Below are 23,981 nucleotides of genomic sequence, written 5' to 3' on the forward strand. Positions count from 1 at the left end.
ATAATCGACTCATATTAATCAGGAGATCGCTAGGACCCGGAGCAAAATTTAAATTTTGAGAAGTTTGTTTTTTTCATTTTTGGGCAATTTAGTGATGCAAAATAGATGGGATCAATCTATGAGGGGCCCGGGGAGTTAACGGGACGTCTGGATTTCGGGAACAGGACCCCTCCGACTCCCCCTCATCTATCATCTATGGATTTGACAAAGTTGCTTTAGACAAAGTCGTTTCGCAGACTACGATGTCTTTTTTTGATTAACCGTTATGCTAGTCCGAGATTACTCTGACGTGGACGTCTGGCAACACAGCCGTTGGACGTCAGATTATGCAAACGCGAGGTGCCAAGAATAAAATTTAAAAACACGTAACGTTTAAAAATGAGCACACGACATTTCTGCAAGGCTTGCACATCTTTTGCAAACTGCGATTTTACGACTAAGGGAGATAACTTGAAATTACGTGCACCGGAAAACGTTCTTGACGTCATCACTTCTGAATTGCACTTCCGGTTTCCAGCGTAACGTTAATTTTTAGCAAATCAAAATCTAAAATGAATCTTTGATGTGTATAAGAAAATAGAAAATGAAGCAATGCATTTCCTCATTGTTGCTTCAAGATTATTTGTCCTGTTATTGCTAAGTCAAGAGGGAGCGTTGTTTTCCGACATAACGAAAAAGAAAAATACAATCTGTAAGCTTTCTGCCGTGTTTATGACATGTATTGTACTTGTACTGCGTATATGTATATTCAGATTCATATTTCAAATACTATACGTATATTATTTAAATTACAGTACCAAATCCATCGTTACTGTCCCCCTGATGACAGAGTTCTTAAACAATTAAGCCATAGACTGCTTGCAAACCATTTGCAAACTCGGTTCAACCGTTGGGTAATCAAATCAAATCAGAAATCAAATAATTATGTTGGTGCAAAATACAAATATTTAAATTTAAGCAACATAATCTGTAGCTTAGCACATGATGCAGTGATTAATCTGTGGGTCACTGTTGTGGCTCTAATGACATAATATATTGTATATCGAATTTAACTCTTGTTCTTGTTCAGTCCTTGTTCAGTCCTGGAACGGTTTGGAATGTCACTGTTCTGCTTGCAGATAATTCTTAAACTGTTTTATTATTTATGCTGCTTATTGGTTGCTCTGGTCAAGCATGTTTTTACTTCATTTTAAAATTTTGTTGATTAATTTTATTGCATGCTATGTATGTGAGATTTCAACTTTGTATTACAGGTTGTTTTATATGTCAAAATGCACTGTTTTTATGTTATTTATATGTTTTTATATTCGGTCAAAAGCTCCTTAGAGCTTGTGTTGCTTATTTGTACTCATGCCGAATCAAAATAAAGTTTTCTTATCTTATCTTATCTTATCTTATATAACTGTTTCCTATCATCATGATCAAAATGCCAAACCAAGCCAGGTTAAAATTATCTATAAATATAAAAATGCAAACTGGCAAATAATAAAAGAGGATATATAGATAACATATATCAAAAGATCATACATAAAAAAGATAGTGAAGATACAAACACACTTTGGTTCTGAGCTTTGGTTAATATTTAAAAATTCATTACAAAACACTATTATAGCCTTTTTTTAGAGAAGCTGTGGAAAGTACTAAAAAGTTTTTGTCTTTTTAATTAAATACATTATATATAAAAAAGAAGATGTGGTATGATTGCCAATGAGACAACTATCCACAAAAGACTAAAATGAGACAGACATTAACAACTATAGGTCACCGCACGGCCTTCAACAATGAGCAAAGCCCATACCGCAAGTCAGGTATAAAAGGCCCGATAAGACAATGTAAAACAATTTAAACAAGAAAACTAACGGTCTTATTTATGTAAAAAAATGAAAGAAAGACAAACATGTAACACAAAATCAAACGACAACCACTGAATTTACAGGCTCCTGACTTGGGACAGGCACATACATGAATAATGTGGCGGGGTTAAACATGTTAGCGGGATAACAATTCATTTTTTGACTTCATTTTAATGTTTATATAATCAAACACAGTGAACAACTGTGTGAATTAAAAATAATATGAATAAATTAATTGTGGAAAAAACTATGCTTCCATTTCCATCATATGCTTTTGTAGACTCACAAATTTTGAACATCACTCCTTAAAATTCCACACATAGTGAATTTATATAATTATATAGTCACCAACTTCTTGTTTTTAGAAAGTTCTATGTTTAGTATCTCTACTAAATTTTATACTTTGTTGACTTCCCCAAATTTAAATCTTACAATTAAAAATTCCAGTATAATAATGTTGTAACACAACTCAGGTTTGAATGATATTTAGAATGTTAACAGAGATTAATCTCCCCTGACAAATGCCTGACAGTGTGCAATCTCATTTTAAGAATTTAAAATTTATTTTCAGGTGATCAACACGTAGGCTGTTTTACAGTAACAGTTAAAAGTCCAGCATGTCACTCTGGTAAACTTGCTCAGAGAGGGAACTATTATGTACTTGCTCTAGGGGTAACAGATTGTGATGGACAGGATTATGACCCAGGAACTATTCACTGGCAGTTTGTAAAGCCACAGAATCTTACACTTCCACACTGCAGGTAACCTTCTAACACTAACATTGACTCATGTAATTATAAATCAGTTTCAAATCTATTCATAATTCTTGTCTTGATTATAATTATACATATATTATAGATACCATGCTTAAACTCTCTTGTTCTGATATATCCTCTTGGTGCTGATGCAGTGTAAAACAACTTCACCCATCAATCTTCAATTCTTATAATTTATTAAAAAACTTTTGCACGAAAATATGGCAATTAGATGCCTCAATATTTTCACTACATCAGTAAATTAATTTGCATTCTATAAGTTCAAGTTTTAATTTCTTTTTTCCTTTAAGTTTTTTTTTATTTTTCCTGATTTATTGTTCAAGAATTAGGACCAATAATTTTAAATGGTCACAATACTTCTTATTAAGTTCTATAAGAATTACATAGATGTGAATTTCTCGCTACATTGAAGACCTGTTGGTGACCTTCTGCTGTTGTTTTTTTTATGGTCAGGTTGTTATCTCTTTGACACATTCCCCAATTCCATTTTCAATTTTAGATTTAGAAGATATAATTCAGTGCTAATGAGACAACTCTCTATCCAAAAAAAGTAAAATCACAAAAATACTAAACTCCAAGGAAAATTCAAATTTTAAAGTCTATACAAATGGCAAAATCAAAAGCAATATTTTAATCACAAACACATCAAACAAATGGAAGACAACTGTCATATTTCCGACTTGGTACAGACATTTTCTAATGACGATAAAGGTGGATTGAATCTGGTTTTATGGCGCTCAACCTCTCACTTGTATGACATTTTATATATGTTCATTATTAAATGTCTGTTTTACTTTTCCAGTAAAAAAAAGAAATGTGCAGTGAAAAAAGACAAGCTGAAATTAGGTGAGACCTACCATGTAAAGGTGGCAGTATGGATTGGCAAAATTCAGGAAAAACTCAAGCTGACCATTGTATTATCTTCAGGTATAATCAGGAAAAACTTAAACTGACCATTGTATTTTCTTCAGGTAAAGCTGCAGGATTGTGAAATGAATATCTGTGTCAAGAAATATAAAAAAGAAGATGTGGTATGATTGCCAATGAGACATCTTTCCACAAGAGACCAAATGACACAGAAATTAACAGCTTAATGTCATCGTATAGCCTTAAACAATGATCAAAGCCCATACAGCATACTCAGCTATAAATAACCCTGAAATGACAAATGTAAAATAATTCAAATGAGAAAACTAACTAATTTATGTACAAAAAAATTAATTAAAAACAAATATGTAACACATTAACAATCGACAACCACTGAATTACAGGCTCCTGACTTAGGACAAACACATACATACAGAATGTGGCTGGGTAAAACATTTTTGCAGGACCCTAACCCTCCCCTAACCTGGGAAGTGGTGAAACAGTACATCATAAGAACGATCTATAAAAATCAGTTGAAAAAAAACCTATTAAACTCATCTGATGGATACAAATAGGATACATCAAAAACACAGCGTGGATGTGGCTGGTTACTTGTATGTATTCCAAGAACAAAAAACACTTTAAGTACTGATCTGACAGTACTTGCTAGTTCAAAGCCTCTAACAACTGAAATAAATCATGTATCTAAAACCAACCTATCAATTATCCAATGGATTTGGGGTGTAATAATGTCAATAAAATTTGCTGAAATAAAGGTCATGATACTCAAATTTTCTTCTATATGAATACATGACAGGGAAAAAAGTTTACTAATTCATACATGTTATATAACAGCATCAAAAGGATCAATATCTATGAATAAGATTTTTGAAGATAAAGAAAAGAAACATTTTTCTTTCTGAAAATTGTGTTATATTAGGTGTTCATCCCTACCCTTTTATCTTAATAATTTAAACAGAACAGTATTTAAATGCAAAATAATTACCTAATATTTTCAAGTAAAACTATTGTGTCTCACAAAACAAGTTAAGACCCACCACATCTTTACTCCTATGGGGTACCTCTATATTGCTAGCCTTTCTTGGTGTTTATTTTTTTGTTTGTTCATTTGCATCTTATTGGAGGTTAATGTGGCTTTTATTTGTTGAAATAGTATATATTATTGTGAAGGGGCAAGCTGAAGCGCACATCTTTTTGACTGGAGACCAATTGGTGACCTTTGGTTGTTTTGATCTTTCCAGAAGTTTTACTTAAAATTATTTTTCTTTAAAATAAAAAGTTGTCTTGTAAAACACATTTTAAATGTATGCTACATAAAGCATTCTCTTTGTCATATTTGTCAGGGGTTCACAACAGGATAACCCTTTATTTAGTTATACCTTAACCTCTTTTTTCGAAATGACATAATTTTTATGCCCCACCTACGATAGCAGAGGTGCATTATGTTTTCTGGTTTGTGGGTCCTTTGTTGTCTGTTCGTTTGTTGGTCCAGCTTCAGGTTAAAGTTTTTGGTCAAGGTAGTTTTTGGGATACGATTGCTGTCAAGCAATCTGTAGACTTTTACCATTGACCCTATGATACACTCCCTCACGTCATTCGTTTTATTCTAAACATTCAGCAACATCTCAGATTCTTATGATTGTCTTGCTTTAAAAGGTAAAAACAAGCAAAACAATTGAACATAAACAACTTTCCTGTAATGTTTTACTCATAATCTTCATGTGTGATATTTCCTTGACTTATATGCGTGTTTTTAACAATACGGAAAATCAGAATTAAACAGTATTTATATTTAGTGTTTTTATAAATTTAGAAACACGTCAGAAGGAATTCCCAAATTTTGATAACTTGCGAGAGTTCTCTGAAAGCCAATCGATAATTCTATTTCTGTCACAAGAACTGAAGTGGAGTATTTCTATATTTTACCGTTATGTTACTGATATTTGATACTGTACTCTCATAAAGAAATGGAGAATCATTCATCATATCATTTAATAAACGTTCTTGTTCCAAATCGCAAGTCGCGGTTTGTTTATGTATTAATGCCCATGCGTGGTCTCACTAATTAGAGACAAAAAGAATTGTAGAGACAAAAGGCGGCAAGAAGCGACAAGAAGAATAATATTAGCCACAAGAAACTATTTAGCGACAAGAAAACATTTTTTTATTTATATTACTTATTCGAAATAAATATTAAAAAAATTTGCAAAAGAAAACAATTTCAACGACAGGAAAGTTAATTTTGATAGGGAAAAAAATGAAACTTGTAAATCTAATTCTTTTTCTTGAGTTTTCAACAGGTGTTCACTATTCAGTACAATAATTGTATATTCTGGTGTGTGTAATTGATGAAGGTGTTAATGGATGTTATTGTAGCAATTAAACAAAGGACACGGCACCTAGTTAATCTCATTTGATGCTCTTAATTGTGTATTACCTTAGAGTGAAGCCACAGCTAATGTTGGTCCTATCAGGAAAAATTAATTGTACAGTTAGGAAGGAAATAATATTTCATGTTTTTGTTTTAGTAAATTCTTCAAAAGGAAGGTGACAAATCTTTGTTTTTATTTTCATTTTATAGCGTTTACATTTCCTTTGCTCTTACACATGTTTAATTTCTTCATCTATCAATATGATAATAAAAAGTACACAATCTCTTCCTCGAAATTTTTTTATTTCTTCATCTTTCAATATAATCCTAAAAAAATATTTTGATGTATGTGATAACAAAATGTATTCTTGTCGCTAAATAGCTTCTTGTTGCTTTTTGTCACTAATTTTTTTTCTTCTTGTCGCTACTTGACGCTTTTTGTCGCTAATTAGTGAGACTCCACATGCGTGTAGTTTCCTGATTTCAAGGGGTATCAGATTGAGTGATTCCCCGCTTCATTGATTAATTTGAAACTCTTGGGATTCTTTCTATGTCTGTCTGCATATGGAGGGCTATTGTTGTTGCATAATTTTAAATCATATGCATAATTCAAATTAAAATAAATGTTTCATCGTAAAAATTACCTATAACACCCCTTCAGCAGAAATGGAATCTTCCATATTATCGTTTCGAGTTGTCTCCCTTTTCGAAGTATTCGTCAAGAAGAATTAACTCGTTAATGCCGATAAACGTCGTATTATATTAAGAACGATCTCAATGTAAACAGAGGAGTGTGTACGGAAAGGAGTCATGCCCTCTGACCCAAAGGAACTTCAATAATTAAAGAGTAAGAAATGGGGTTCCTCCTAAACTGGTCCGCCGTTCAGTGTAGCAATAAGTGAACCCAACAGGGGTCCAGTTTAGGGTTCCTCCTAGAATTATGGCGATAAGATACGGAAGCAAGTTAACTCGTACCACGGCATTGGAACCAAAAAAGTTAACTTGTACTACTGGCCGAAGTCGTACCATTCAGAAAAATATATTAAAAAATATGATGTTTTATGGGTTTCTGTTTGTAAACTTAATAGAAATAAAGTGGAAATATCCAATATACAAGGAACATTAGCTACAAATTGGTCATTGTACTTTCAAATTATATACATTTTACAGACTTCAGAGGTATTGGGTGAAAGTAACGTATATCATGTATATGCATCATTTAACACCATTTGAATGCATTTAAATAAGTTGGTATGAGTTAGCAATGGTACGCGTTTGCATTGGTACAAGTTTTTTTTAGTGGTACGAGTTTACAATGGTACAGGATAACTATAATTCGATAAAACACAATAAGTACATGGCTCATACACTTGTAACGGGGATTGGCTATTCTTTAAGTTGAGTGACTATTCAGATTGTTACATTTTGCATGTGCAGTTGAATTAGTTTAGAGAATAATACTATCTAGCTATACCAGGGTTACCAGCCAAAAATGCTTGAGACTCACACATGTTCATGCTTTTTTGCGGCAGTATTCTTGGATCTATTTTTTTCCTCTTTGATCTTTTCAATTTTGGCCAAATCTCATGCATTTGTTTAATGAAAATTTGGCAGAACTGCTATGCATGTGTCAATGAAAACTATGGCAATCGTATCCCTCAGAGCATTCTGCTCTTTGATTAAAGAAGTTGAAGTCCAATCAACTTGAAACTTAGTACACATGTTTCCTATGATATGATATTTCTAATTTTAATGCCAAATTAGAGTTTTTATCCCAATTTCATGGTCCACTGAACACAGAAAATGATAGTGCGAGTGGGGCATCCGTATACTTGGGACACATTCTTGTTCAAAATGTCATTTGCATTATTTTTTTCTGGGGTGAATATATTCAATAAAGGGGTTGTATAATTAAATTCTTCCAAAATAATGTACTATAAAATTTTATTAAAATTCAAAATTGTTAAAAGATAAAAAAATTAATCTTTAAAACTATTTTTTGTGTGATTTTAGGGAGAAGCAGTCATTCCCATGGAAGCATTGTGGCTAGAAAGGGTGTTGATGAAGGCTTTGTTGGACATGTCCAAAAGTCAGAGAAGCTGGTCAATTATCACAAAACCATCAGAACAAAGAACAACAATACAGTAATATCTATAGTTCATCAAAGAGAGGCTCTAGAAACATTGACAGAAAATAGACGACACCGGAGACACCATAGAGAGATAGATCAGACTTCCCCATATCATTATTCTCAATATAACACTCAAAACACTCAATCTATTAACCATAAGTCTCAATATCAACAAAGACCAAAATTAAGGCAACATGTAACTAGCTCGAGGATGGAAGCTCATAAGGTTCCAATTAATCATAATTCTGAATATCACCAAAGACAACATACAAGTAGCAAGCAGAATGTAGGTCACAGTGATCCAGTTGAACATGATACTGAGTACCAACAGAGGCCACATTTAAGACAACATATTAGTAACAGGCAGAATATAGGTCACGGTAGTCCAATTGCACATAATACTGGGTACCAACAGAGGCCACATTTAAGACAACATACAAGTAACAGGCAGAATGTAGGTCACGGTGGTCAAATTAAGCATAATACAGGTCACAGTGATCTAATTGAACACCAAACTGGGTACCAACAGAGGCCACATTTAAGACAACTTACAAGTAGCTTGCAGAATTTAGGTCACAGTGATCCAACTGAACCCCAAACTGGGTACCAACAGAGGCCACATTTAAGACAACGTACAAGTAGCTTGCAGAATTTAGGTCACAGTGCTCCAATTGATCATAAGTCTGAGTACCAACAGAGGCCAAAATTGAGAAAGATGTCTAATAATATATATGAACATATATCTGATGGCACTGGTGGACATATGTCTGATGGCACTGGTGGACATATGTCTGATGGCACTGGTGGACATATGTTTGATGGCACCGATGAACATTTGCCTGATGACTCAGATAAACATATGCTTGATGGGACAGTTGAACCAATGTTTGATGACTCAGATGAACATTTGCCTGATGACTCAGATGAACACATATCTGGTGGCATGGATGAACATATGTTTAATGGAACAGATGAACACATGTTTGATGACTCAGATGAACATATTTCTGAGAACATGGGTGAATATATGTCCATTGACAAATATAAAAACAGAAAGAGTCCTGAACATAAATTCATTGAAAAGTTCCTGGCGTCACCTAGAAATAAAACCAGTCAAGTGTTGATTCAACTTGGCAATAAGATGGAAAACTATACAAGGAATTTAACCAACTCTAAGGAATATATAATGGTCATGTTGAGAAAAGATGTTGTGAAGTTATTGAGTTTGTTTAATCTGTCCAAATCAGAAATTCAAAATTTAGAGAATATGGTTAAAGCAAGAGCTGAATTAATAAAGAGTAAAAATACTGGTTCAGAAAATGTTAATGTTCAAACTGGACACGCCATGGCTGATATCTTTCATAAATTTTATAATATATCTTATCATGCTTCAAGAGCTGCCATACTGGAAGAACTAAAGGTCATCAAGCAGCACTTTGATAATTTAGATGCCTGGGGACCATGGTCAGAGTGGACAGCTTGTCCTAAGGCTTGTAAAGGTCAAAGTTTTAGAATGAAGGAAAGGAAATGTCAGCATGGTAAATCCTGTACTGGTAAAAGTATGGAATTTGCTCCTTGCCCAGCTGATTGCTCTGGTAAGTTTTGGCTCATATTTGTATTAAGAAATAATTATATCATGCCATGCTCTATGCACATTTTAACATGGGTAGACATTATACTTAAGAAATAATTCCTTAATGTCACGCTCTATGCTCATTTTGACATGGGTAGACATTATACTTGTCAATATATTAAAACCAAGCGTCAGTGAGGTATTTAATATTGACAAATATATAGCCTACCCATGTTACAATGAGCATAGTGCATGGCATGATAGAATTATTTTGATTCTAATAGGAATATTTTGAAACTTTGCTCTTTGAAGCGGACCTTTAATACATGCTCGAAATGTCACCATTTTAATCTGAAGAACTAAAAACGTGATAAAAAATCGACAGTTTAACAATAAAAAAAGAACAGACATATCTAAACTTACTTTTCTAATGTTTTTATTTAATTTCATAGAGAGCAACACCAACAAAAATGTACATGTTGATCTACGGTGTTTTTAATATTCATCTGACTTTGCAATTTCAATTGTGATGTCAATCACATGTTTTATTGGAACTAGAACAGGGCTTTGTATCCAAGGCGGAAGAAAAATGTCATTTTAGAATGTCAAATAATCAAATTATTGATCATTTAATGAAAATTTGAAACAGCTTACCACTTAAAAGATTAATTAGAATTAGATATAAATATTAGTGATCACATATGTACATTTGTACATGTATGCAAACAAAAAGTGATCAAGCTATATCAGTATGAAGAACATTACATATCACTTATCTCAAATAAAGAACCTTCAGGGAAAAGGCGAAAAAAATAAATAATATATATACATATAAAATATGTATAAGCGCCTGGAAAATCAACTTTACAATGAATGAGTAAATCTGCATGGTATCTTCCTCACGGAGCCAGAATGGAACCTGTACATAAATATTTAAATATATAGAAAATTCATACACATATATTATAAAGCTTTGTCCTGAACGTGCATGAAATATTTGCCACTGGACATGAAGCAACCAACCAACCAACAATTAATCAATCATGGTTTTACATTTTACATGAACATGAAGAAAATGAACTTTTTCTTTGAAATTAAAGTGGAATGTTTATAATTGCTGTTAGAACATGTTTATGGTTATTATTTTCACTGCATAAAATGTCTATCATATTAAAAGCTTCTAATCGATGTTATTATTTTAACAGCCTATCAGCGATGGACTTCTTGGTCTGGATGGAGTAAGTGTAGTGTATCATGTGGAACAGGTATATCTATAAGGAGGAGAGATTGTAAAATGGCTGACGAGGGATGTGAAGGCCAGGACTCACAATTGGATTCTTGTGGAAGGTCACCCTGTCCAATCCCTGTCACCACCTCAACCACGACCTCGACCACAACTTCAACTACAACCTCCACTACCACATCAACCACCACTACCCATGCTCCAATGGTCATTGCCTCACAATGGGGTCAGTGGTCTGAATGCTCTGTCACCTGTGGTATGGGAGTTATATTTAGACAGAAGTTCTGTCATGATCAAAGATGGCAACACTGTAAAGGGCCAGTTACACGGGAAAATAAACGCTGCATAACAGATTCTTGTAACCAGCTAGGTAATCAAAACTTTTATTCATTGTCCCTTAAAATTTGTCTTCACATCCCATTTAAAATGACAAAATGTTGTTTGGACTGTGCATTTGTTCCTTTATCCATCTGTCCTTTTGTTTGTCTGTCTGTATGCTTCAGGTTAAAGTTTTTTGTCAAGGTAGTTTTTGATGAAGTACACATGTTCCCTATGATATGATCTTTCTAACTGTAATGCCAAATTAGAGATTTGACCACAATTGCATGGTCCACTGAACATAGACATCAATGTACTATGGACACATGGTGTTGAAAATTAATTTAGTTTTTTTCTTGTCCTTTATATAAAAATGTTGAAGATAAATTGAGAGAACTTGATCTCAGGACTAGACTATATATCAGGTTGAGATTCACATTGTTCACATCAAATTATACTATTAATATCATTTGTTACTGAACACATTTACATTTTTATTTTAGTGGAACGACAACAGATGCAGATTTTAGAAGGTAATGATGCTGTTTTACAATGTGGAATAAATGGAATAAAAAAGAATCCACAGAATAGTGTATACTGGATTACACCTAAAGGAAAGAAAATAGACCAACACACTGTCATTAAAAGGTTAGAATGTTTGATTATACATTAAACAAATATTGCATTTATAAATTTGAAATTTTCTAGAGATTGTGGACATTTGTGAGTTATTTGGTAAAAGACCTTTCAAGTCATCATTATTTTTTTTTAATTTGATATTTGGTTAATAGATACAAATTATCATTAAGTTAATGTAAAATAATCATGTGGTCACTAAATTTTATTTAACAACTGTGTTATTGGATGTTGAAATTTAAAAGCACAACTTTTTTTAAAACTATGTTTAAGCCATTGCCATAGCGGAGGAGACATTAAATTTTACCCTTGTCTATCTGTAGGTACGTACAGACATCTGTATGTTTCAGAATTGATTTCCATTCTCTAACATGAGTTTGCCTCAACCTAATGTTATAAAACATTATCACAAAATACATATCAAGTTTGATTTAAGGTGGCATCCCTTTAACCGTTGTAGAGTTCTACCCCTTTTCAAAAGGAAAAATTGATGAAATTTTCGTTTCCGTTCTCAAACTTAATTTGGCCTCAACCAAATGTGATGAAACTTATACACAATATTTATTTAATACCACAAAACTAAAATCAAGTGCACATTTTGGAAGCATCACTTTAACTGTTCTTCAGTTATGTCCCTTTATAACTGTATATGATATGCATACAGGGGCATGACACATTCCCCAATAATAATATTTAAGTTTCATAATATGACTTCAATCCTTTTTATGCCCCACCTACGATAGTAGAGGGGCATTATGTTTTCTGGTCTGTGCGCTGGTTCGTCTGTGCGTCCGTTCCTTCAGGTTTAAGTTTTTGGTCAATGTAGTTTTTGATGAAGCTGAAGTCCAATCAACTTGAAACTTAGTACACTTGTTGCTTATGATATGATCTAATTTTAAAACCAATTTGGACTTTTGACTTCAATTTCACGGTCAACTGAACATAGAAAATGAAAGTGGAAGTTTCAGGTTAAAGTTTTTGGTCAAGGTAGTTTTTGATGAAATTGAAGTCCAATCAACTTGAAACTTAGTACATATGTTCCATATAGTATAATCTTTCAAATTTTAATGCCAAATTAGATTATTACCCAATTTCACGGTCCATGGAACATGCAAAATGATAGTGCGAGTGGGGCATTCGTGTACTTTGGACACATTCTTGTTTTTTAATTATTTTTTTTACAGTTTGAGGTCATCAATACTGATTTGCCAAAGTTTATAGATAAACTGTGAACATCACTACTCCATGATCCTAATATAGGATTGATGTTTTGATCTGTGATCATAACTTATCCATGACCTTGAAATGATGATTATTGTATATAGGTGTCATACCACCAATTAAAAGTCCATATCTGTTCAACCAAATTTTACAATTTTCACAGCTTTCTAAATATTTTACCTTAAGTTTAACTTCATACAAACCAGGTATATCCTGAATCCTACATGTATCAGCTTTCTACATGCCAATTTTCAATAGGTGTTTAAAATCATATAAAAAAGAAAAGGTGTTCCGAATAGAGGTACCACTGAAAATTACCCCTGGTTTTCTGGAAATCTTAAATTAGTATACTGTGGAGTGCATTAATCCTCAATTTTGAATGCAAACTCATAAACAAGTAAATTTTAGCTCAAAATGGTCTTAATATATTTCTCTTTCACCCAAAAGTTTCATTTCTGCCAATTTGTCGGTTAGTTTAAGTAAAAAAGGACATCAAATGCACTATTTTTTTGTCCGAGTAGGCCTACTTTCACATACGTTCTAAATTTGAAGGAGTAATTGGTGGTATGACACCTATAGATATAGAAAGATGTGGTGTGAGTGCCAATGAGACAACTCTCCATCCAAATAACAATGTAAAAAGTAAACCATTATAGGTTAAAGTACGACCTTCAACACGGAGCCTTGGCTCACACCGAACAACAAGCTATAAAGGGCCCCAAAATTACTAGTGTAAAACCATTCAAACGGGAAAACCAACTGTCTAATCTATTATAAAGAAAAATCAAGCCATTAAAACAGAAAACTTACATTTCCAGCAAAATGAACAATAAAGTATATATACCCATAACCTATTTCAAAATCATCAACGCAAATGGTCCATTTGAAGTAGCTTATTATGTACATCTTGTCTCTTAGTCTCTAACATAAATATTAGCAGTTTCACTTTTTATACCAATGTTTTTTTCAGAGTTTTTGTTGTTGATGATAAGTTACTACTCAGAGAAACACAAAGAGGAGAACATGGCGTGTACCATTGTGTGTCATCTGATGGACAAACTTCTGATGTAGAAATAGGTATGATTTACAGATAATTGGTTGTCAATCAAATTGAAGAAAGCTTTAAAAAAAAAAATCCACAATTTTTTTTAATTTAAGATTAAAAAAATCAAATGCAACTACACTGTTCTTTGCTAAAGGTAAATTTCTGGTATAATGCCATCTTTGATTGTACAATCACAGTACACAATCAATCTAGTTCTTTGATTAAATCTAAAAATTTGGAGACCGTTTGCAACTTATTCCTTAGACTGGTTATTTGTGTACAGAAAAAAAGAGATATATTGCATTACCTATGACATTTTAACAAATATCATACATTTTTGGTTTTTATGTGCATCCATAGTGCCATAATTAGTTTCTGGTCTTGAACTTCTTTTGCCTCAACCAAATGATATGACACTTACGTATACACAATAATGGCTTATTACCACTAAACAAAGATCAAGATTGAGTTTTTGTGGTGTCACTGTTTTTGATCGTTCTAGAGTTATGCCCCTTAAAATGAAAAAAATGCTGAATTTTTTGGTTCCATTCTCTTACTTTGAGTTTTGGTGGCTTCACCATTACTGTACTAGAGTTATGCTCCTTTGCGTTTCTGTTCTCTAACTTTAGTTTGCCTCAAGCATGTCAAGTAAATGTTATGAAGCTTATTCACAATGTTTATTACCACAAACACAGGTTAATTTCAAATATGGTTAGTTTAACTATTATCATTATTGAGTTATGTCTCTTCATAATCTTATATGCAGTGGGGCATATCTGTGTCTCAGTGACACATTCCCCAATGGCCATGTATTTTAATCTGGTTTTCAACTTAGCAATTTAAGGGAATATAACTCTAATACAAAGATTATACTAGACTTATAGGGAAATTTCAATGTTTTACTTGTAGCAAGAAAACAAGTTTGGTGACACAAATAGCCATCTCTCATCACCTGGCGTCCTTGCTTTACTTTTACAAAAATCTTTTTCTCTGAAACTACTGGGCTAAATTTAACCAAACTAAGTCACAATCATCATTGAGATATTTAGTTTTTTTTTTAAATGTGCTTGATACTCAACATGCTGGACATTAACTAACCAATTTGAACGAAACTTTCGTGAATTGTTTATATCTATTGATGGGAGCTCCCTTGTGTTATTTATAAATTTTATTTACATTTCCAAGTTTTATTCATTACAAAAAGGAAGATTTTCCACTTTTAAAAAATAACCCAAAAACCCTTTCAACAATTTGCAAGAAACTTTGGTGAATTATTTATGTATTTTAGATTTTACGTTTTTCGAGTAATGGGGTTTGATTTATTACAAAAAGAGGGATTTTCCAGTTTAGAACTAAGAATTGCTTTGAGTAGTTTTCCTAAAAAATTTGGTGAATTGTTTATATATATATATTGATGTTAGTTACATTTCAATTTTTATGAATTTCAGATTTCAAGTTTACTGGTTATGGGGTTTAATTCATTTAGAAAAAGGGGGATTTTCCTGTTTATGATAATGGACAATAACAATAACTCAAACATAGTAACAACAATTTTAATGAAACTTTGGTAGATTGTTTATATCTATTGTTGTAAGCTACAATTTGATTATTTATAAATTTTGTAATTTTTTTTCTGAGTTATTGAATTTTATTCATAAAAAAAAGGGGTGATTTTCAAATTTTGGGATGATATTCTTATAAATTTGAAGTGCTTTGAGCAGTTTTCATAAGACTTTGGTGACTGATTTATATCTATGAAAATAAATTCTCTAATAATTTCTGATATAACATTGAGAAGTAATTGAAGTTTATTCTTTGAAAATATGACAGGGGTATATCTGTAACAGTGGTATTATTCGGCCAGGGTACTTTATCCAGAGGATAAAAAACACTGGTGAAAATCTTTTAAAAAATATCATTCAAAAAAACAAATTATGAGTAAGAATTCTAATATTTTACCTCGAGTATCTTACACACTGGATTGGATAGATTCCATTAGAACATGATGACTATTGTAAAGTCAAGATAAATGTCAATACATATACATGTAAGTGATTGATTATAATATGATATGATGAAATTAATAAAATGTGAAAATATGCAGAAAGGGAACAATTATTAACAATTTTTTTTAGATTTAATAGAATACCATCATGTTAAAATTTGTTAGTTTAAATGCCACTCAGTACTGATTTCTTATTATAGATTTATACTATAGTAGTTTACCTGTAAGCTATAAATAGAACAAAGTAGTGATAACGACCTACCTATGTTTATAACAAGCTAAGGACGATAACCATTATCTACTTTTCACTTACGTGCTTTCTTTTATTTGCAATATTGATTAAACACGGTCAATAAATTAAACTTTATCAATACCAAAAAATTAAATAAATGTAGTGTTATGAATTTAGAAATATGAAGATGACTATTTCTTCATTCAACGTAATAATTTTGCATCGAAAGCATGCAGATATATTTTACATTCAATACCTCTTCTTATGATACAATTTATTTTATTGACCTCCCAGAGAATTTATGAAATTGGTATCGCTTCTCGGCCTTTTGGCTAAGATCAAAGTGTAGTATCTGTTCTTATCAGCTTAATATCTGATACGTACCCCATGTGGGTACTTCGATATTAAACTGATTTTTGGTACTCGATGAGATGTCAGGGGCTTGCTCCGCTCTCGTCACGGGTTGGCCTGGTATTGCAGTACCTCCAGGATCGGCCCACTCCCCTCAGGGGGAGAACAAATAAAACAATAAAAGTTCCCTGAAATAATATCTGGTCTTAATGTTAGCTTTTTGTGTTCTCTTACGACTTAAATTATCACTAATGATCTATGATATAGTACTTTTTAGTAATATCAAAATAACCAAAGCCATTTTGTTACAGATGTTCTGTGGTGTGGATTAGAGTTGTGCCAGCATGGAGCTAGTTGTGTCAGGACACCAGCAAGACTACAACATGGTCACAAAAGATTTAAGTGTGTGTGTCAATCAGGGTATATGGGCATGTTCTGTGAGCAAAGTAAGTCACCATTAACTTTTTACAAAGACATCTTCTTTAGATTAGTTCCACTTTCCATAAAAAAACAACATAAAATTGATGTCAGATTCTACTGTGGATTCATTTATTTTCCCGGGTATTTATTTATCTTGGATTGAGGAAAACTTACATGTTTGTGGATATTTGATTTCGTGGTTTCGCCGAAGTCTGCATTCAAGCCTTCAGAAAATTTGTCATTCGTTGAACATTTAATTTCGTGGTTCAACTGTTCTCACGAAATCCACGAAAATTGGTATCCCAACGAATATTAATGAATCCACAGTATATGAATAAGTAAAAGGAGGAGTAGGGTATAAATAAGTTACTCATAGACAGCAAAGTGCATGGGAAATAAAATAATCATTAGATATAAAAAGGGGGAATGATAATAATAATAATAATAATAATAAAATTCTTTATTTTATTTAACGAAGGTAACACATTTAACAATTACATGTTAATCTTCCATGAGGCCTTCAAAAATTATTAATACAAATAGAAAACGGACAAAAATGCATGTATACAAAATAAAATACATAATACAGTTAATGGATTAACAAGTGACAAAAAATGAGGGGCTTACTGCAAATATGCAAAATTAAAAGAAAAAAAATGTTTGCACAATTTAAACACTTGTGATTATATTTTATGTTACAGAGATGCCACTGCCATATTATCTGATTCTAGTGATTATCCTGATGTCTAGCCTGGTTTTTGTCATCATTGAGGCTATGTAATCACCTGTGTTTATATTTTATGTTACAGAGATGCCACCTCCCTATTATCTGATTCTAGTGATAATCCTGATGTCAAGCCTGGTTTTTGTCATCATTGTGGCCTTGTTATCACGTGTGTTTATATTTTATGTTACAGAGATGCCACTGCCCTATTATCTGATTCTAGTGATAATCCTGATGTCAAGCCTGGTTTTTGTCATCATTGTGGCCATGTTATCACGTGTGTTTATATTTTATGTTACAGAGATGCCACTGCCGTATTATCTGATTCTAGTGATTATCCTGATGTCCAGCCTGGTTTTTGTCATCATTCTGGTGTTAGTTATAACCTGCCTCTGTCACAGGTAACAAGTCAACAAACAAATATAATTTATTTCAGTAACATTTATCCTAGGGAACATAAGACCATAGTTTTCAAAAAACGAAATATATAAGTCAGACATGGCAATTGTTATTACAAACATGTTACAAGATCTTATTTTGTAGACTAATGTGCTACATGTATTGGATTCCAGAAAGCCAATGTAAATTGGCCTTATTTTGGGGAATTTAATGGCAAGTTGAAATTGATGATCACCACAAAAACATATCTGAAATCGAGATGGAAATTTTCAAACTAAAAAAATATTTTTATATTGGTACCAATGACTAGATGTGTCAAAACAAAAAAAAGAATGGCCCCATCTCAAAAATTTCAACAACACGTGTGGACAAAAACATGATGGTAGTCTCACATATAAAAAATCAAATCAAAATTTGATGGTGTATAAAAAAAAAGTCTGTATAATTGTGATTTTAACAATTTTCAGTCACTTCAGTAGAGCAGAACCTAACTTGAACATGATATGTAACTCATCATGGTTAACTAACATACCAAAAATCAGCTCAATATCTGAAGGCGTTTAGAAAAAAAGTCAGTATAACTGTGATTTTCAACAATTTATCAAAGTCCAAAGTCCGTAATTTCGGCAAAAATTAGCAGAGCAGACTGAAACTTAAACTTTATCTGTAACACATCATGGTTAACTCACATACCAAATATATGCCCAATATCTGAAGGTATTTAGAAAAAAACTTTGTATAATGGTTTGTTGTGGAATAACTGTATGAAAGAATGACATAATGACGGAATTACTAACTATATGGCACTGACAACTTCATTGTGGGCCATAAAAATGTTGCACATTAATAGCATTGTTACCAGCTTATGAACTAGTATACTTTATGAAAAGAATAGAAATGAGTTATAATGCTCTTTTGGATAGCTGTTTTATAGATATTAGATATATCATTCTATAGCTGATTTTATATTCTATTTAAATGTGTGGTTTTATGCACAATAATTGATTTTCTGTTAAATTTATTTCAGGAATAAGAAAAAGCTGTTAATAACAGATGAAAAAGGTATTTTTATGCACCCAGCCTTACGGTGGGGGCATTAAGCCCTTATCCTTCTGTACATTGGTCCACCAACAGTATACTCAAAGTAATCATGGGAGGATCCAGGGGGAGGGGCCCCTTTCGTGGGAAAAATTTGGTTGAATATATAGGGAATCATTGAAGCATGACTGGAGCGGGCCCCCCCCTTAGTAAAAGTTCTTGATCCGCCACTAAAGTTTGTTTCTGTTGTCTAACTATAGTTTAAGTCAACCAAATGTTATGAAACTTATACACAATGCGTATTACCATAAAATACACAGATCAAGTTTGAATTTTTATGGCTTCTCTTATACTGTTATTGAATTATTTCCCTTTACAATTTCTGAATTTTGAAACTTATACTCAAAACTTTTTACAACAAAACTCAGAACAAGTACAAATTTGGATAGGGTCACTTTTACAGTTCTTCAGTTACATCCATTCAAAACTTTATGTGAAATGCAAGCAGGGGCATCATCTGTGTTCTATGGACACATTTCTCATTTACTGTCTTCAAATCTTAATTATAACTTAACTTGTTAATGATGATGATGTAAGCTTCATCTAACATGTTTTAAAGATAATGATTGATAAGAGTTTAACAACTCTTTCAGCACTGTTATGCTATTTTGTGGTGATCTTTACATGACTGCAAAAATTATTTTGGGTCATATAATGTTTTGATGTCGTTGTCTGCATCTTCATCATCTAAAGACACATTTGATTCTGGATGATAACTTTAAGTGGATGGATCTTTATGAAATTTCACAAGAAGGTTCAATTCCACAAAAGAAAGGTGGGGATTTATTTTGGAAATTATGGTTCCAACAGTATAGGAAAAAGAGGTCAAAAACAAGCAAGTGGATATGTAGTTCCCTAGCTCCCTTGTATAAATTTTATATGATAGCTTGATACAGGTCTCAATAATTTTTCATACATAATTTCATTTTGAGAAACACAGATGAGACCACAACCCAAGTGCAAACTGCTGATTTAAAATTATGAATAGTTATAATTAAAATTTTGTAAATGAAACATGCACTAGTATTTATTTTGTTAAATTTTATACATTTTTTTAGGAGGAGGTGATGATAAAGGTGGATATGAAATAGTTGCCACTGGAGAGAATGATGACACAGTAGAATCCACCAATGAAGAGACAGATACTCATAACCTTAGTGTGGTCAGTAATGATAACGAACTCATGGAAATTAGAGAAAATGATTTCAAAGATTTTAAAAAACAGAACTCCTTCAACATGTTTAGGTCCGCTTCCAGTCAAGAATTGATCAAAAAGAACTTAGAATCGGGGAGTAAACAAGGATCCAGAACAAATTTACGTCATGCTCGTAGAATGTCAGAGCCATCAATGTCAATAGATCTTCAGGAACAAATGGTCCAACCTCCTTCAGCTAAATATGAAGAGAATTACCCTGATACTGAATTGTATTATGTTGAGGATCGATCTAACTTTACTTTCCCTGATCCTCCAGACGAATCGGAACTGCATAAAATCTTCAATTCAGTTGAGAAGGAGGAACGATTTTATGCACGCTATATGAGAAATAATACAGGCAAAGCTGCCACAGTGGATGGTATGTGGCAGGAGGATAGTCCAGAGCCACCGCATGAGGACATGGTGATAACTGAACGTAACAATAACAAGATTGACTTTAACATCAGTTTTGAAAATGTTCAGCAACAGAGTAATCGTAGGTTACCATCAGTGGACGACTCATCTAAACACGCAGTCCAACTGTCAGAAAGTTATCACAAACCTGGACACGAAATGACAAAAACATATGAACTAAAGAACTTCCTCGACAAGTTCAGCCCTCAACCCAGCAAAGAGAATTTACAGGCTCGATCACAAAACAGACAACCATACCATTGGAGTGAATCACAAGAAGACCAGTCTAGAAGTCATGACAATTTACACAATGTTTCTAGAAGGTTATCTTTTGACGGAAATGTCAAGCAGAATGAAAGTGAGGCTGAGGAACATAATACACCACAACCTCAATTCATTAGAGGCAGCAGTGATGGTCAGACAGATGAGATAAAATCTCAGTATATAAAACCTAGTGAAGATGTAGTATCACAACAAAGAATAGAGGAACAACACCCAAATTATGATGAAGATGATGATGGTCAAATACGTATGGTTCATCGGAAAACTTTCTTGTCACCACAAAAAAGATTATTACGAGGTTCACCAGGTGGTATATCTAACCAAAGTGGTGGTACAACTGGAAACATATCCATCCAAAGTCCTCAAGCTCCAGGTTACATGTCCAGCCAAAGTCCTCAAACCCAAGGTAACATGTCCAGCCAAATTCATAGTACACCAGGTCATATGTCCAGCCAGAGTCCTCAGAAATCAGGTCACATATACAGCCAAAGTCATGATACATCAGATTACATGTCCAGTCAAAGTCCTGAAACTCCAGGTCACATGTCTAGCCAAAGTCCTCAGAAACAAGCTTATATATCTAGTCAAAACCGTGCTACACTATCCAATATATCTAGCCAAAGCTATGGGACTCCAGATTACCTATCTAATGGAAGCCATGTTACACCTTCTAATGTGTCTAGCCAAGGTTTCATATCAAACCAAAGCCGAGTAACACCTTCTAATGTGTCTAACCAAAGCAGTATGACACCAGATCAAATATCAAACCAAAGCAGTATGTCACCAGATCAAATGTATAACCAAAGCCGTGGTACACAAAATCAAATTCCTACCCAAAGTCTTGGTACACCAGATGAAATATTCAACCAAAGTCCTCACAAAAAACAATATCGTAGTGTACCATTTAACGTGGGAACCCAACCTCCTGCAATACCAATTAACATGTCTAGCCAACCTCCAGCATCACCTGATTACATGCCTGGTAAAAGACCTGTTACACTAGGCCAGTTAATCAGCCAAAGTTCTGCCACACCAGAGTACATGTCTGGTCAAAGTCCAGTAACACCAGGTCAGATGTCAAGCCAAAGTCCTGTAACACTAGCTCGCATGTTTGGCCAAAGTCCTGAGGCACAAGTTCCAGTATCAAGATACAGTAATAGCACATACAGTAATAGCACGCTAGATGACATTAATCAAAGTCATGAAACACTAGGTCGCATGTACGGCACACTTGATGACATCAATAATCAATCACCAACCTGGATGACTGAAAGTGCACAACATCACCTGAATAACCAAAGTCAAAGTGAACCTAATCAAATGATTGACCAAAGCCGTGGTTTAACAAGTTTGAGATCAATCCAAAACCGTGGTTCACCAGGCAGCAGTAGAAACAAAGGGACTACAGATACATATAAGTTTGGGGAATATTCTGATGACATGGTTTATAGGTCCCCAAACAAAGTTAGACAACGTCCAGGACAAGAGTTAGAACCTATTGAGATAGAAGTTGAGATAAAACGGAACTATCCAAACAATGTCGGAGACACACCAGGATTACCTCCAATGTACTTAACATCAACACCAAACAAAACAGAGAATTATGAACATGTGGTTACTGAAGAGGAGGAGGGTGTTTTCCATCAGAGAGAGACTTATGATACAGATAACAAGTCAAACAATGAAAGAAATGAGTTCTTAAAGGAGATCCATGATGATATATTTCAATGTATCATTCAGACGAATGATTCAGGTAAATTAGACATCAATGCTGGGCGAGTGGAGGATGACGATAACTGTCAGACCGGGCACCAGTTGTCACCTATCAGTGAAGAAAGTACAGAACAAAGAAGTTCAGGAGGTAACTAACAGTAACTATAGTAACATTTACAATTCTTTTCAGAATTTATGAGAATTTTACCTCAAACTTAAAGGTGTCACTGTCTCAGACAATTTTGAAAATCATTGCCTGTCAAATAATTTTTAAGTAGTAAAGCCCCCTGGAATATGAATTACATGGAAAATAGCATTGTAAGCTCTGTCCATCTAGATTGCTTCTGGGATTTTTATAAAACAAAATCTACAGATTATATCAGCAAATGTTTAAGACAAGTCAAATCAGTGCTGATCAATCAGTTTTACCTTCATTTTGAAATCATAAGAACATTGCACTGTAAGCAGTCTCACACCTACATAGAAGTTTTGGTCTTTGAAAGAGAAATATTAAAATTTTCATTGAAAGCTCTCACATGAACACTTTTATTTCTTGTATGATGTTTCTGTAAAATTTTTAAAGAACAAAATGATATATATTGAAGTTATTGCCCTTCCACAGATATTATTGAGCTGAGATCAAAATTAATAATGATATTTTTTTTAAATAATTTGCCAAAATGTAGTTTATGTCATGCTTTTTCAAAAATAAAAGTAAAAAGTATGGGTGAGGGATCTATTTATTCAAGCTACATGTTGTGCAAAATTATCAGATTTTGTATAGTTCATACATAGAAAAACTGATTTTATGAGATAGAAAGTAAATTAAACTTTGGAACTTTAAAATAAAATATAAGAAGATTATTCTTACAATGAGCTTTCAGAATATAAATATGAAAAGAAACATTGGATCACATGACTTGTTTCTTTCTTTTCAGTATAAGTGAATTTCATACATATTTAAAAGTATTGTAACAGAGCTATCTCCCCTTATAATTTTGGCAAATTAAAAAAAAAAATGAATGATACAAAAAAGTGCTTTATTGTTTTAATGCAGTGAAAAAAATATTATAAAACACACACTTTTCTTCAT

At 33.1% G+C, this 23,981-nt stretch overlaps 1 protein-coding gene and 1 non-coding gene across 2 annotated transcripts; both read left to right on the plus strand.

Annotated features, from left to right (window-relative positions):
* Positions 1-483: 483 nt before the first annotated feature.
* LOC134693536 (uncharacterized) lies at positions 484-23,059 on the plus strand. Its single transcript, XM_063554374.1, has 11 exons — positions 484-691; positions 2,425-2,614; positions 3,432-3,556; positions 7,902-9,614; positions 10,798-11,205; positions 11,657-11,801; positions 13,981-14,087; positions 16,955-17,089; positions 18,089-18,188; positions 19,214-19,248; positions 20,343-23,059. Exons 1-11 carry the CDS (start codon positions 592-594, stop codon positions 23,042-23,044), a joined length of 5,760 nt encoding a protein of 1,919 aa, XP_063410444.1. The 5' UTR covers positions 484-591; the 3' UTR covers positions 23,045-23,059.
* LOC134693910 (U2 spliceosomal RNA) lies at positions 16,605-16,797 on the plus strand. The gene has a single exon (XR_010102520.1). It is a non-coding gene; the product is annotated as a U2 spliceosomal RNA (small nuclear RNA).
* Positions 23,060-23,981: the final 922 nt, after the last annotated feature.

Source organism: Mytilus trossulus, chromosome 12 (assembly GCF_036588685.1).
Source record: "Mytilus trossulus isolate FHL-02 chromosome 12, PNRI_Mtr1.1.1.hap1, whole genome shotgun sequence".
In the NCBI taxonomy this organism is placed as follows: Eukaryota; Metazoa; Mollusca; class Bivalvia; order Mytilida; family Mytilidae; genus Mytilus; species Mytilus trossulus.

Coding starts and splice junctions, on each gene's coding strand:
- LOC134693536 (XM_063554374.1), top strand. CDS start 592: ATGCATTTCCTCATTGTTGCTTCAAGATTATTTGTCCTGTTATTGCTA. Junction 11,206..11,656: donor AGATTCTTGTAACCAGCTAG/GTAATCAAAACT, acceptor TTTTTATTTTAG/TGGAACGACAACAGATGCAG. Junction 18,189..19,213: donor ATAACCTGCCTCTGTCACAG/GTAACAAGTCAA, acceptor AATTTATTTCAG/GAATAAGAAAAAGCTGTTAA.